Source organism: Mastigoproctus giganteus, chromosome 10, assembly GCF_048544385.1.
Source record: "Mastigoproctus giganteus isolate SK-2022 chromosome 10, ASM4854438v1, whole genome shotgun sequence".
Taxonomy (NCBI): domain Eukaryota; kingdom Metazoa; phylum Arthropoda; class Arachnida; order Uropygi; family Thelyphonidae; genus Mastigoproctus; species Mastigoproctus giganteus.
Genome location: NC_143584.1, coordinates 176,152,365 through 176,168,571, shown reverse-complemented (window position 1 = coordinate 176,168,571; position 16,207 = coordinate 176,152,365). Strand labels below are relative to the sequence as shown.

Below are 16,207 nucleotides of genomic sequence, written 5' to 3'. Positions count from 1 at the left end.
TTTCCTCATACTCCTTACATCATGCACACACAAAGACATTCCCCTTGGTAATATGTCCCATTCCTGATTGCTCCACAAACATCAAAGAAGCAGTACATTTCAAAAGGCTGTGATTCAGACGACAACTGCCCCCACCTCAGTTCTCCCCTGAGTCGCAACACTCTCATTAGCTTGAGCCTTTTGCTTTGCTGCTCTGAGCCATGATTTCGATTCAATTTCAAATAAAATTTCAATTTCAATACAAAAATATAACCCTAAACTTATATCCCAATGCAGTTATAACACTATATATATATATATCAGTATCGAGTATTATCTCCGAGTTACGTTATATGACTTTCGTATCTCCTATCAAGTTATATTTATTAATTTATAATATTACATTTGTAAAATCCAGGTCATTATATGTAAATAGTTAAAAACATACAATTTAATTGACAATGAAATTTAATAAGATTAATAAATTTTACTGATTAATTGATAATATTATGTTATACTGAGCTAACAGATTTCTAATATAGTGCTACATGTTTCGCAATCTAGTTTTACATTAAATCTTACACTATCTAGTTTGGGATATACATTGTATCGTATAACAATGGCGGCAAGCTACGAACGGTAAATCTACGGATACTAAGTATTAATTAACTTTCAAATTCACTATCTAAATTCAAAATAAAACAAGGAGCTTGACTAGGTCAATAAGCTAATTATAGAAAATAATTTAATATAACAATTAAATCAATAAAATGGCTAAATATAATTAAAAACTTAGCATTCAGCGGAGCTACAAAATCTTGTCCAACACATGGATTGGATACCCTTACCGATACTAAGTAATAATCTACAAAATCTCTTATCTAAGTTGTTATTACCATACATATGTATACTGCATTATCACATTTGAATTCTGTATCATCAGTATCATAATGACTCCATGTTTCCATTATACCCATAATGTAATCACATGATAACTTAACCAATACTTCAAACTCATTTACTATACTCCTAGCATTAGTGTGCCCTAGCCCATGTAACTGCTACTCCCATGAGTAACATCAGCAGGTCCTGCAATACTCTCCCACCTGCTTTTCAGGCTACTGAATTTCAAAATAGAAGCAATGCAAAAATCAATTCCACCTCTGTTTATGGCTCTTATTAAATTGTTAATCTATGTATCCCACCCAAAATAACAGTTTTCCAACCCACCTAACAATACATTGATAACATCAGCAGATATTCTTGCACCCCTTCTATTTAAGTGTATCCCATTCTATTAAAACACTTCTTTCTGTGAGCCATCTTAACAAAAATTTTACCCAATGAACCGTGCATAATCCAGGGCCAAATTGACTGACAAGGTTCTCATCATGTCATGGGAAAGTTCCAGACACTTTCAAATTCCTTCCCAACTCACAGCTCTTTCTTAACATCACGTCATATTTGTTAAGTCAAGCCTCAGAATGCATGAGGCTTTACTTAATAAGTAATTATGATAAGAATTATACTATTCATTTTGAATTCAACTGGAACCAATTGGCAAATTCACTGCAAATTGTTTCCAGATACAGTAAGTGGCAGTTATAGTGATCACTGGTTATTAGAATCAGCCACTCAACAGAATCAAATTTCAAAGAACTGATCCAAATCAATAAAATGCACTATACTTTCATCGTTTACTAGAATCATATTTTTGGTTATAAGAATCAATTTTGAACGCCTCTGTGATATTTTGATCACGTTGAAAAGCCTAAAGGCATGGGTGAATAGGAATTTAATGATCGGGTGGACATAGATGGTGATCTACAAGTTACTATAGCTTTAACAGATGAAGAAATTGCCCGGTCTGTTACTGATAATTTCGCTGAGGAGGAGGAAAATTAAGATGAACCTGAACAAATTCCAGTTACAAAATGGCAAACTTGTGAAGCTATAGCTGTCCTGAGGAGAACGTTAGAAGAAACTGGTCCAAGTGATTGTGAATATAGACTGTTATACAATATTGAAAAATCTATAAATAGACTTTGTAGTGATAATTTAAAGCAATCTAAAATAAGTGACTATTTTAAATTAAGTTATTGTTAATTGGTTTTTTTAGGAGCATTAGCAACCAGGGCCATATTGCTCCGGGGATATGCGGTGGTCATTCCCTGACCTTTCCGCATCCTCCGTATTTGGTGGTCACGGGCTCGAACCCCGGTCTAATCAAGAAGTGTGTGCTACGCACTGCTGCTCCTGCCCACCTGGATACGGAAGTGCCATTTTAAATTATAATCATATTACAAAGTGTTATGTTTAATTAATATGTATATTAATTAAGTTATTAAGTAAGTATAAATTTATTTTTATTTTGTTCAGAACGTAGAAATCGGAAGAATATTAAGATTTTCACGTATCTTTTAATTGGTAATAGGCCTTTGGTAATAAAGTGTAAATTTGTGCTTTATATCTTTATTTTTATAGCCTCCGGATAATATTTGTCGATTTTCACTTATTAGAATCACCGTTTATTAGAATCAAAATTCAATTTGCAAACGTGATCACTATAACTGGTGCTTACTGTCTGTACCTTGAAAAGAATTGCTTGGTGCAGATTTGATATGTTTTTCCCCTCTCAAGTTTTAGTTAAATGAAACTATTTTGTTAGTTTTAGGGACCAGAATGTGTGTTATTAATTAATCAGAATGCATTTTAAACCAATATTTTTCAAACTTTTTTTTGTCGTGAAACACTTTTGCAAATTTATACCTTACACAGAACTCTACAATCTTTAAAAATTGCAATAATTAACACATAAAAAGAGTAATATATGTGGATAAATTGAATAAAAACTCCAGTGATAAAAATTAATGGAATATCTGCAGAGCCTTTATGATCACGTTACAGAATCCTGGAAGCTCTGTAAAAACTGAAAACCACTATTCGAAATATTCTAAACCTTGGGTAATTCTTAATTCACATTAAAATATTGTTAACAAATCTAAAATTCCTTCATCAAAGATTTCTTTCTATGTTGCATGTTCCTCTTTCATTAAAAAAACAAACACAAAGATAAAAATTATCGTAAAATACTCTCTCTCATTAAAAATCTCACAGAACCCAGTATGGAAAAAAAATTATTTTTTTAAAGATTTTGGTGACAATAGTTGTAGAACAGATATCATTTTATTGTACTATTGTTGTACACGTTGGCACTATTTACATTAAGAGTAGGAGATCTACAGATTTACTTAACAAGTGCAGGTCAATGTTGAAAAAAAGTTGCGAGTTGGGGTTAAATTTGAAAGTGTCTGCAATTCTACCCAGACACGATAGGAGGGAGCATATGATGAGAGCCGTGTCAATCAATTAGGCCCAGGAGAATGTGCAAGGGTTGTAAGATAGAATTTTTCACAGCATGGTCTAAGCTTGCTAACAGGGAGACTGCTTCTACAGAGATGGGATATACTTAAATAGAAAGGGTGCAAGAATATTTGCTAATGCTATCAGAGCAGTATTAGGCAGGTCAGAAAACTGTTAGCTTGGGGGAGATTTACAGACTAACAGAAGCCACAGGCAGAGGTGACAGTGATTCATGCACTGCTTCTATAAGAATGAGCAGCAGCCAGGAAAGCAAGGTGCTGGGAATTTCAAGGGCTACTTTAAAGGACTGTATCATGGAGCAAGTAAAAACATAGGCTGTGTTAGGATAATTAAAGAGTAAGAACAGGTGCATATTTATTTGGAAGGATGTAGATCTGCTGGAACGAGTACAGAGGACAACAAGATTGTTAAGAGGGACAGAGGGTGATGCTCTTATCAAGAAAGGCTTAAGTTCTGCTAATTTCAGCATCTGGAGACTAGGCACCCACAAGGTGATCGGTTGAGCAAGTTCAATGCTGATGGGCTTCTTCCTCTTGCTCAGATTACACACTTGAGGGGGCATAAATTCAAACTGAGGAACAGTTGCAGTTTTACTTTAGCCAGAAAGTGGTTAATTGCTGGAACAAATTTCCATCTGTTATTTTGGAAGTTGATAGCTTAAATAGATTCAAGGAAGAACTGAACAAAGTTTTGAAGTAAATGGATAGGCGAAATGGGAAGGTTTTTTTTGGCTAATGTTTTATAAGCTTTCTTCCTTGCATATACCACTACTAATGCTAAGTTAGAAAACAGAAAGGCATTTACCATCATCCACAGTAAGCAGCAAGAGAGAGAGAGAACTGGATACCCAATTACAAAAGAGCACTGTTAATTCATAAGATGGACGCTTATTCAGAAGAGTTTTATGCGAAACATAATAAAAAGCCTTTGAAATGTCAAGAGCAAACTGCCTACGGTTCAAATAATTTTTCATTGGATTTGTCCAAAATAAGGCAACACAAGCCTGATATCATCAGTGGATCAACACTACTTGACAGAATCATTGCATCTGTTGTATGTTTGTATGTCCATAGCATCGATTGAGGTGATCAATTCTGTTGAACTGTTGAGGTAATTCTGTCGAATGTGTCATCTTGCAGGCCCACTTTTGCAATTGTCTGTTTGAAGCCCAGTGTGCACATTTATAGCAGGTTCTGTGATGTATTGCATGCATAGAACCTGTTTCGCCATTCTTGGAGGGGTGTCCGGATATTAATGGCAGAGCAGTGTATATATATATATGCATATGTTTCTCTGTGTGTGTATATATGTACAAACACTGGGTTTTCCGAAAAGAAAATTCAAAGTTTTATGTTTAAAACAACTGATTTTTACATAACATTTATATAAATTATTTAAGTCTTGTCTAGATGATCCTGCAGTGCTGCTTTAACCAGTGCCTCCATTAATTTTCCTGGAACAGAAGTTAAACTAACAGGTCTATAATTACTTTTGTTGCCCTTTGATCCTCCTTTGTGAATTGGGGTCACATTTGCACATCTCAAGTCCATGGGTACCTTCCCTGAGTCCAAAGAAGCTCTCATAATTATGGCTTACTTCTTTTGCTACCTCCTTTAATATAACTGGATAGATCCCATCCACCCCAGGTGCCTTTTTTATGTTTATCTTCAACAATTTCTCCTCCACTTTCCTCTCAGTTATTACAAAATCATCTAGCTCACTGCCAAAGTTTAACTCACCTCTGGCATTCCCCTCCCTGAATAACTCCTCATGGGTGAATGTAGATGCAAAATACTCATTTAGTTTGTTAGCCACCTGAGCAGGATCATCAACAGTTGAACCATCAATATCCAGTGGACTAATCTGATTCATCCCTTTCCTTCTAGGGTTTACGTAGGTAAAGAACTCTGTTGTTTTTCTTTGCATCCTTTGCCAAAGATTTCTCATAATCTGCCTTTGCCTGCCTAATCTCCTTTGTGACTTGGTTACAGACCAACTTATATCTATCATAGGCTTCCATGTCGCCCATTAATTTATATGTATCCCATGCATTTTTCTTCTCTGCCATATATCTCATTAGTTCATCTGACATCCATTTAGGCCTAAACCTTGAACAATATTTCTTAGTTGGTATGTAAAGCCTAGTAGCTTCCAAGATAAATTCTTTGAATGCTTCCCATTCTGAATTTGCTGTTGGTAACATCATCAGTTGGTCCCACCGTACAGAATTTAAATACTGTCTCAAACCACCATAGTCGTCTTTATGAAAGCAAAAACCCTTACCTTTGCACCTGATGGTAGTTACCTCTTAGAGTAAATCCCACTTAAGCACACTGTGTTCACTGCCACCTAGTGGTTCCTCTATCTGCAGATTCTTAATGCATGAAGAATCACTACTGACAATCAGATCAAGAGCATTACTCCCTCTAGTTGCTTCCCGAACATGCTGATGTAGAAAACAATCATCCTCTAATCAATAAATCCACAAAAGTCTTGCTAGTGTATGAGTGACCAACCCACAAATTCCAGTCAATATCTGGGAAATTAAAATCCCCCATTATAAGACTCTGATTTACTGGCCCACTATTTTTTTTTTATTTATTTTTTTTTTTATGAAAACCCCAAACACGAAAGGTATCAAAACCTATAGTACTTAGTACCGTGAATGGGTTGAAGGAGAAGTATGGGGGGAGGGGGATGCCGGAAACTTTGCTCTAGAGACTAAACATGGGTCTCACCACTTCAAGCCTCCAATAAGCAAAGTGGTGGTATTTCACCGGTTGATGAAAGTCATCTACTACCTATTTCCCTGTACAGTTTCTTATTATACTCATCAGAGTCATTAGGCATATAACACTCCTACTTTCAATTTTGATCTCCCAATGCTTATGTCACACCAAACTGACTCGACACTGCACTGTCCAGCAATGTCGACTGGCTTCACTTCATTGGATTTTATGTGTTTCTTAACTAATAAAGTAATTAATATTAATAATAATTACTTTATCATCAATTTGCTATACACAGAACAAATCATTTAACAATTCCAGAGGTCCATTTTGCAGCCCCCCTGGAACTGGTCTATGGACCCTCAGGGGTCACTGGACCACAGTTTGGGAAATGCTGCACTAGATGATCTGTATGCATCTTGGACAGTTACCAACAGGTTCACTCTGACTGACTATCTCGCGGCCAGCTTGTAAACACATTTCAGAGCTGTACCCTCGCAACGTAAAGAAGACTATCTCGCCATGATGTCCATCTTCACCTCAAAAGATATCAATCATACTGCATGGTGAAAGAGATGGGAGGTTGGCTTTGCTCTGGAGACTAAACATGGGTTTCACCACTTCAAGCCTACAATAAGCAAAGTGATGGTATTGCACCAGTTGAATCACCTACCATTGCCTGGTAACACAGAGAGTACAGCATTCCTGTGTGTAGTGTCAACACCATGCTTTATTCCTGCTTACACTGGTTCACACTTGGTTGGTCACCTCCAGTCTACTAGGTGCTGTATTTCAGGACTGGCACATAAAGGTTAAACCCATGGTTACTAACAGTCCAACCACTGTGAAAGTGCAAATAAAGGATGTGGCTGTTGCAGAATGACCAGACTTCACCAAAATTCAGTTCACTTGCGTAAAATGTTACTTGAACATCAGTTCCATCAGTGTTTTAGACTTCAAGGTAGCAAGCCCCAGCTGGTCATACATGAGAGAATGTCTGTGACAAGCCTCAAGGACCAAAGTTGTAGGACCAAAGGTTGGAGACAATTTTTAAATTCCCTTGAATGGGACCAAACAATGATGCTACCATATGCAAGTTCTAACTGGGAAACATTCAGATTTCTCATTTAACATTCAGATGGTAGCATCATTTTTTACAAATTTCTTCATTTTCTTCAAATTCTGCATCCCTTATGAAGGCAGAATTTGAACATTGGAAGATAGACGTAAGTAATGAGCAAGGAGGAATGCTTTCATCAGGATATATCTACAAGGTATCACTTTTCCCAAAAATGGAAAAGCAATACTAAGGTCACTGGGATATTGCCATGATGGTAGATTATTGCAGGTTGTTTAAGAGAAAGCAAAATGATCATAAGAAAAACCTTCCAAGCATCAAAAATTTCTAAGGAAATAGAATGTACATAGTACATTATATGTTTGATTAAAGTATTAAAATTAATGACTCATTTTTAAGATAGCATACACAGAAATCTAATTTTGGTTTGGAATCAGCAGCTCAACTTCCTTTGCTCCAGAGGTTGAAAAAAAATTATTTTTTGGTTAGTATGAATCCACTGTTTGCTTGACTCTGTCCAGTGTTATTTTCATTCTCAACTCACAAAGTTTACTTCCCTCTTTATACCTCTCATAGTGCTTTACATACTTTCATTCCCTAATGCTGAAAGCATGAATTCCTATATAAATACATACACATATTGACAGCACAAAAATGGAGTATTTGTGCTGTCAGTATGTGTATGTATTGGAGAGGAATCATTATGACTTTATTAGAAAAAAAGTAAGATTCTCTTTTTTGGAAGGTATTGTGTGAGATATATTTGAGAGGAGTCATAATGACTCCTCTCCCCCCATCCACACACAAGCACATGCACACTTTTCCTTTTGGCTGTTTTGTACTCTGAAATCACTGTTCACTCAAATATATCTCACACAATACCTTCCAAAAGAGAGAACCTTACTTTTTCTCTTAATTTTATAACTCTGCTGAAAAGGGGCAAAACAATTCACATGCACCTATTGAGTGCATGTAAATTGTTTTGCCCATACACACCCATCAGCAGGTTGAGAAATTTACATTTTAATAAGTTCAAAGTTTCCAACAATCAAATTAAATTTACAAATATGTAAATTGCCAATATATAATTGTCAATATATAAATTGCATGTTCCTAAGTTTGTAGAAAAGTGAAATTTTTAAGCAGCTTAACCTGCACAGAATAAAATCTAATTTCTTAACCCAGCACAATGGTGTCCTCCAATCATAACAAAGACAAATGGCAAAGGCCTGATAGCCCAACACTTTTTATTTTTATTTCTGAAAAAAAAAAAATTTTTTTTTTTTAAATTCTGCTTGCAGTATACCAGTGCTTGTCCTTTTCCCAAAGAATTGAAATGCTTATTTTAAAATATGCCGACCGGGCTAGCTGGGTGGGTAAAGTGCCTGCCTGGCAACCCAAACTGCCTGGTCACGGGTTCGAATCCCGCCACGGCTTGGATCAAAGTACTGTAAAAACCTTGGGAGGTGCATTATGGCCACAGAAGCCGATGCGCCAACAACTACCAAAAAAAAAAAAAAAAAAAAAATTTTTAAATATAATTTTTAATGAAAAATTTCAATTTAAAAATGTTTTCAACACCTGTTATTTTCAAAATAGCAAAAATTTAATTCTGTTGGAGATAAAAAAAAAAAAAAAAAAAAACCCACTATAAACATAACATAAACACTATTAGTCATTTCCAATCTTTAAGTTCATAAAACTCCAAGCTTATAAAAATTCAAAATAATTCATGCACACACATTACTATATACAGTATTTTAAATTTCACTTAAATCGCCAAAAACAACATATTTCCAAAACTAACAAAGTTTGGTTTTGTTTAAAATTTTAGTGGCGCATCAGCAGCAGTGGCTATTATGCACCAAGAAAAAAGGTAAAAATAGATTCTAGTATCTTTAAAGGAAGTTACCTGGTCAAAAGATTAGGTGTAAGTTTAAAAGGTGTATATATTCTAAAATCATAAGGCTTATTTTATATACATGCATATAAATTAGTAGGCTGTAAAAAATTAAAAAGAGCTGACACCTTGTCATTGTCGGATAAAATCTGACTGAGTGTATAAGGTTCAGTCAGATGGTTAAAAGCGGTAAAGCATATTTTATTAAAATCCGGGCACTCGATTAAAATATGTTTCAGGGATAAAACTGTATCATAGGACTCACACATAGGAGGGTCATCAGCCCTCCCTAACAAAGTAAACTTTTTTACATTTAGAAAGGTAGAATAAGGCAAATGAAAGCCTACTAATCCCAAACTGGCAATTAACAGATATTTTTAAGGTGGGCCTATAAAGCTTGATGTTACTGCTGCCGGGTTTCAGGAATACAGATAATTCTCAATCATTTTTGATACTTCCTGTACCACTTCATCTAGTAAACCTCTTTCTGTACCACTTGTGCCTCTTTAGTGATTCAATCGTTGAGGAAGTGGTACAGAAGTTATTCAGTCACCAAAGAAGTAGTACAGAAAGCATCAAGAAATCTCTACTATTACTTATATTCCTTTAAAAACTTAATCACAGAATTTACTCTATGCACGTTGAAAAGCTTAAAATTTTTGCTTTTCTCTATTTCGATTCACCACCTACAGTTTATTCCTAGATTCTTATTTCAAATTAACATAATACAAATAAATTCTGTCCCTCTATGACATGCCTCAAAGCACTACTGCTAAGAAATAATTCCAATCTGTTCACTGTATTACATCAGAATGGAGTATACAGGCTGGAGTGAAAGTCATTAGCTACTCAAATAATCCTGCAGTGTGATCTTTAGACCACCCTCTACACACCAAGTAAATTTTTTGGACGCACTATTCAAGAGAAATCCACATAAAAGACTGCTATACAAATTGAAGCAGTGTGGCAATAATAGCATGTTACTGCTATGGATAAAGCGGTGGATGAGCAGGATAAGAGAGAGTGGCTATCAATGGGCACTGCTTTTCTTGGATTAATGTCACTAGCAGAGTTCCCCCCTAGGATTCAGTGCTGGGCCCAATGTTGTCTGCTGTATTTAATAATGATACTGATGAAGGCAATCAGGCTTCATGTCTTAAGTTTTCAGATAATACGAAGGTTAGCACAATGGTTAATCACAGTAATCAGGGTATGCTACTCCAATAAGATCAAGAAAAATTAGGTAGATGGGTAGAGAACTAGCAAATTAAGTTTAATATTCACAAATGCAAGGTACATTGGCTGCCATAGCCAAGTGGTCAGGCACGAGGGTGCATAAGTACAAGTGCCTTGAGTGACCAGGATTCAGGCCAGTGACTGCTAAATACAGTGCTGTTTCTTGTATTCTATCTTGTGAACTCCTCTGAATGTGTAGTTTTCCTGGACTATAAACAGAAAATTTATTTATTTATTTATTTACTTCTGACGGAGAGCAATAATCCCAGATTAATGTACCAACTGTGTGGTATAACAGTTAGGGAAGTGGAGGATGAAAAACACCTGGGGGGGGGGGTAACTGTGCAGTAAGATATGACATTCTCTGAGCAGTGCAGACAGACAGCTAGGACAGCTCATGGAGATATGTCAATGATATACAGGAATATGGAGGTGATTATCACATTGTATAAGGCATTGATCAGGCCCATCTTGAGTACTGTATACTGGTCTGGAGGCCTCATTTTAGGAAGGATTTGCTAAAATAAGTACAGAAAAGAGCAACAAAATTACTGAAAGAAACAAAAGGCTCCAGTTCTGGAAAAGTGCAGCACCTGGAGATTAGGCACCAACAAAGATCTCTGGTTGAGGTGTGTGTAGTTGCAGGGTAGATGTGCAAAAATCTGCCTTTAGCCAGTGAGTGGTTGATTGTTAGAACTCCTGCTTAGCACCGTGGGTAGTTTGAATGTTTGTTTGTTTGTTTGGATTTTTTGGTGCATTAGCAACTAAGGCTACAATGCGCCAAGGCCAGGGGGTAGTTTGAATAAATCAAAGCTAAAACTAGACAAGATGTTAGAAGGAATGGACAGGTGATATGAGAAGTGTTGGCTGTTGCTATATAAGCCTGCTTTCTTGTATTATCTGCCACTATTAATATTAAAATCAACAAGCAACCTTTCTGATATAAATTGTGCAATATCTACATTCTCTTTTCTTTCTTTCTGAATAACAAATGAGCAAACTGTTAAGATCCTGAAAAGAGATTTCTGCATTCAGGGAAGTAACCTTAGAAGCTACTACGCTTTCCATACCAACTAAGAAATACTGTTCAGGGACTAGACCTAAATGGAGGTCAGATGGACTAATGAGACTTGTGGCAGAGAAAAAACTGCATGGAATGCATATAAATTATCGGGTGATAATGAAGCCAATGGTGGTATAAACTAGTCTGTAATCCAGTCACAAAGGAGGTTAGTTATGCTAAGGCAGATATGAAAAATCTGTGGAAAAGAATGCAAAGAAAAGCCACAAAAACTTCTTTACTTATATTAATAGTAGAGGAGAGGAGTTGAATAACATTGGTCCACTTGATGTGAATGGTTTAAATGCTGATGATCCTGCTCAGGTTACTGATTAACTGAATAACTATTTTGTATATACATTCACACACAAGGAAATCTTTAGGGAAAGGGATGCCAGAAGTTTATCAAACCCTACGAGGGAGCTAAATGATTTTGTGAAAAATGAGAAGTGGTAGAGAAATTGTTAAAGCTAAACATAAAAAATGCAGCTAGGGTATACAGGATCTCTCCAATTATATTAACGGAGGCAGCAAAGGAGGTAAGCAAATCCTTAGCCATAGCTATTAGAGCATCTCTGGATCAGGTGAGGTCCCTATTGATTAGAAATGTATGAATGTATCTCCAATTCACAAAGGGAAATCAAAAGGTGACATGGGTAATTACAGATCTGTTATCTTAACTTCTGTTCCAGGAAAAATAATAGAATCATTGTTTAAAGAAGTAATGCAGGATCATCTATACAGGAATGCAATTATACTGCAGTCACGGCATGGATTTGTTAAGGGGCAATCTTGTCTGACAAATCTGATTGGATACTATGATGCAGTAACAAAAGCAATGGATTAAGGACAAGTTACTGTTATAGATAAAGAGATGTTTGACTGGGAGAAGAGAGATTGGTTATTAATGGCCACTGCTCTCTTCAGGGACTAATGTTATTAATAGAGTATCCCATGATTCAGTGCTAGGCACATTGTTTTCTATATTTATTAATGATTTTGATTAATGTAAATCAGGCTTAATGACTAAGACTAGAGATCATACAAGGTTTGAGAGGGTGGTTAACAACAATAATAAAGGTAAGCTACTTCAACAAGATCCTGAAAAATTAGGCAGATGGGCTGAGAAATAGTGGCTGAATTTTAACATTGACAAAAGCAACTTACTGCATACAAGTAGCAATAAACCCAGATTAACGTACCAACCGTGTTACTATACTCAGGGCAGTGGAAGATGAAAGAGGGCCTGGGGGTAAATGTGCAGTCAGATTTCTTTTATCAGTGCAGACAGGTTGCCAGGCCAGCCCAGGGGTTTTGCTAATGATATACAGGAACTTTGCTAGCAGGGATAAGGAGATAATTATCCCATCGTATGAGGCAAAGGTTAGGCCACAACTTGAGTACTGCATACAGATCTGGAGACCTCATTTTGGGAAGCATATGGATCCCTTGAATAGATGCAAAGAAGGGCAATGAAATTGGTGGGTGGAACAGAAGGGTGGTCTTACCAAGAAAGGGTTCAGTTCTGCATACTGCAGCATCTGGAAACTAAGCACGTGTGAGTTGATCTGATTGAGGTGTTTAAGGTTTTAAATTATTGGAAGAAATGGGCACAATGTGGAACTTTTTTTTTTTTTTGTTGGCTGATGCTTTCTTGCATCATTTGCCACTACTAAGACACACCTGAAACATTTAACCCCAGCAACAATGACCTCTCATTTTTTGTAGAGCTGCTCTCATAAATTGCCTTTATTTATAAAAAAAAATACTGAGGACTTCCCTGTTGCTTGCTAATTACAACAAATGGTGATGATAGTTTAAATGAGAGGAGTGCTGATGCCACACTAACTATAATAATGTAAATGTGAAAAAATATCCATTAAAATATAATAAAGAAAGCAACGTTTTGTAAAGCATCATTTCTTTGAAAAATTAGGTTATGAATCCCACAACTTTATTATGAAATACAGTTTATATACAAATAAATTTAGCATAATATATAAATGATCACAATCAGGCAAAGTAAAATATTTCATCTAATAATTTGTAACTGTTAAAAAAATATGTGCTGCTGTTTATTTTTTATTGACTGTTTATCTTAATAAGGAAAATGCTGTTTGCTTCTGACTATTTGTTTGGCTAACGCCGGGGTGTAAATATATTTTCAAAGCAGGGTGTGTCACAGCTGAAAGCATTTTACAAATTGCATATGTACCTATGTTTCGCTTAAGTTCCATTTTAATGCATGTGCATGCTCATGTATTCTTGCTAACAATTTTACAAGAGGAAACTGGACCTTATTTATTTATTTTTCTGCAAAAGTGATAAGGTATTTTTCGGGCAAGAACAAACAATACACTTCCTTTCAGAAATATGCTAAAGTGCAGTTTCGAAATAATGGAAAGTACGACAATTTTTTGAAATAGAATTCCTTCTTCATGACTTTCTAGGAATACTTCCCTATTAATCAACAGTAAAAAATTACTTTTTTATCCCTTTGGCATATTAGGCTTAAGATCTTATTTCCTTCCCAACAGCATGAAATGCAAAAACTTACATTTTTGACCCAGATTCCCCATCATGATCCTGAATTTCACATTTATGTGACTTCTCTGTCTCTTCTTCAACATTATTTAAATCATTATTAATAATTGTTTCTGTTTCATTTCCATTCTCATGATCACCACCAGAATCAAACACATTCTCGTTTTCCGCCATACTTAACTCCGAAAGGCTGGAAAACACGAGCAGAGTTGCTGGTGGATTACCTCTTCCATTTCCACGATTATGCTGCCATCTTTTGTAAAGTGCAAACATTAACAATAAATCACAATTGCAAATACAGTACTATTTTATAAACGAAAACTTACAGAACCTAAATAGCAGTTATTAGTATTATTATTATTAGCTATATGGTGCAAGGAAGCCTGAGGCCTATGCTGCACCAGCCAAAAAAAATTTTTGAATTACCCTGAGAGAGAGAAAACAAGTGTCAGAAGTAGAAGGGAAAATCACCAAGAAAGCGAAGGATGATGATATCCAGCTCAGGACCCTGGGTGTGCCAAGTCCATACTCACCAGATGTGAGCCCCTGGGGTTAACACGTAAAGTTTGGACGGATTAATGGAAAATTGGGAACAAATAATTCAATGTCCGGAGAGATGTCAGACATCCCCAATATGAGCGTTTAAATAAGGAAAATAAATATACAGTATACTGTATATAACTTTTTGATAAATTCTAACTTGGGAGAATTAGTCACAATACATCACACACACGCTGATTTGCAAAATGTTAGCGATAGAGACAAACCACAGAACCCCACAATCGCAAAAAAATCTTTGAATGGACAAGTCAGAGAAAACGAAAAGAGAAATGGAGAGAGATAAAGTGAATATTTTTGGGTTGTGCAGAGTCATATCCCAACAGTGTTTTTTTTTTTTTTTTTTTGAGGGGGAGGAATAATGATATACGTGAAGAACAGAATTTTAAAATTAAGTTCAAATTTAACATCAATTATCTCGAATTTTTATCTCGTCATTATATAGCATGTATACAACTTTAATATCAGAAAGTTATAATATCATGAAGATATTACAACTAATAATAATAATAAAATAATATTACAACTTAACCGACCGACAGTAACGCCCCCTTTCTAACACAAGCGACATTGGCAGCAGTTAGGCTGTTGATGCCATTTAGGGCTGTTAAGCCCTAGATTTTAACATTTAAAAAAAATATATTCTGTTTTTGAATTGTGATTGGAGTGTACTTATTCTTGACCATTTACCTGTAGATCTCAATGCTTTTTAATTTTATTTTTTCACTTTTGATGATAACTAAAAATTTTGCAGATGTTTGATTTTTGGCCACTTAAATATTCATTAGCTTTAATGAAAAAAAAGTTTATTAATTATATTTAATTTTTGGAAAAGTATTAGTAATAAAAAAAACAGAAACATCAAACGACTAAAAAGATATTTAGACTAAAAGCCACAGACTACGAAAAAATCACTAATCGAACAAGTTAGTGCATAGCATCCTGTTAGTTAGTATAAAATTACCGAAGTAAGTGAAAATGGCATCGTTTTTGTTATATCTCATATTGTGAACAGCTCTGGATTAAGATTTTGTAGGCCCCTGGGCTACAGGTACTGTGAGGGCCCCAGTAATATTTTCAAAGGAAAAAAAAAGTTAAAGAAAAATTAAATTTATTTTTACAAGGCTAATAACAATTAAAATTCAAACATCTGCTTTGCGTAATTCCTTGGAAAGAAATTTCTCCAGAACATCAGTAAATTGTAAGTTCTTGCGAACATCGTTTTCCATTACCATGAGAGCAAGTCTATTTAGTCGTTCTTGTGCCATTGTCGATCTGTGTACATTCTTTAGATATTTCATCTTGGAGAAACTCCTCTCTTCAATCGCATTAGTTATCATTAAACACAAGTAAATCCGTAGTGCTTTTTCAACATTAGGGAATGAAGAAGTTAATCCATTGTTTACTACAAGGGTGTAGATATCAGAAGCTTGTAGTGTTTCATGCTTGTGCCTGAATTCATCAAATTGCCCAACAAAGTTCCTGAAGTGAAGAATTTCCGGCATAAATCCAGGCTCGATGTCATCTGAGTAAATCTTCTGAAACTTGGCTGCTGCTGTTGAAATCTCTTCATCATTCATTGTTGGAAATTCGACCAGGAAACCAAATGATGAATGAACATTTTTATATATTTCAATGCGATGAGAAAGAGCTGAGCATAACTTGTCTATGATGGGTAGACTGACACGACTCAACGAAACCGACCAGGGAATAATAAGCATTAGCATTAGCATTAGCAT

At 35.5% G+C, this 16,207-nt stretch overlaps 1 protein-coding gene across 1 annotated transcript in view; it reads right to left on the bottom strand.

Moving 5' to 3' along the window:
* Nmt (N-myristoyl transferase) overlaps window positions 1-14,130 on the bottom strand; it is a 128,084-nt gene extending 113,954 nt beyond the window's left edge. The window contains exon 1 of the mRNA XM_090383529.1: window positions 13,924-14,130. Coding sequence (XP_090239655.1) covers window positions 13,924-14,084 — 161 coding nt within the window. The 5' untranslated portion in view covers window positions 14,085-14,130. The remainder of the gene's footprint in view (window positions 1-13,923) is intronic.
* Between the last annotated feature and the right edge of the window lie 2,077 nt (window positions 14,131-16,207).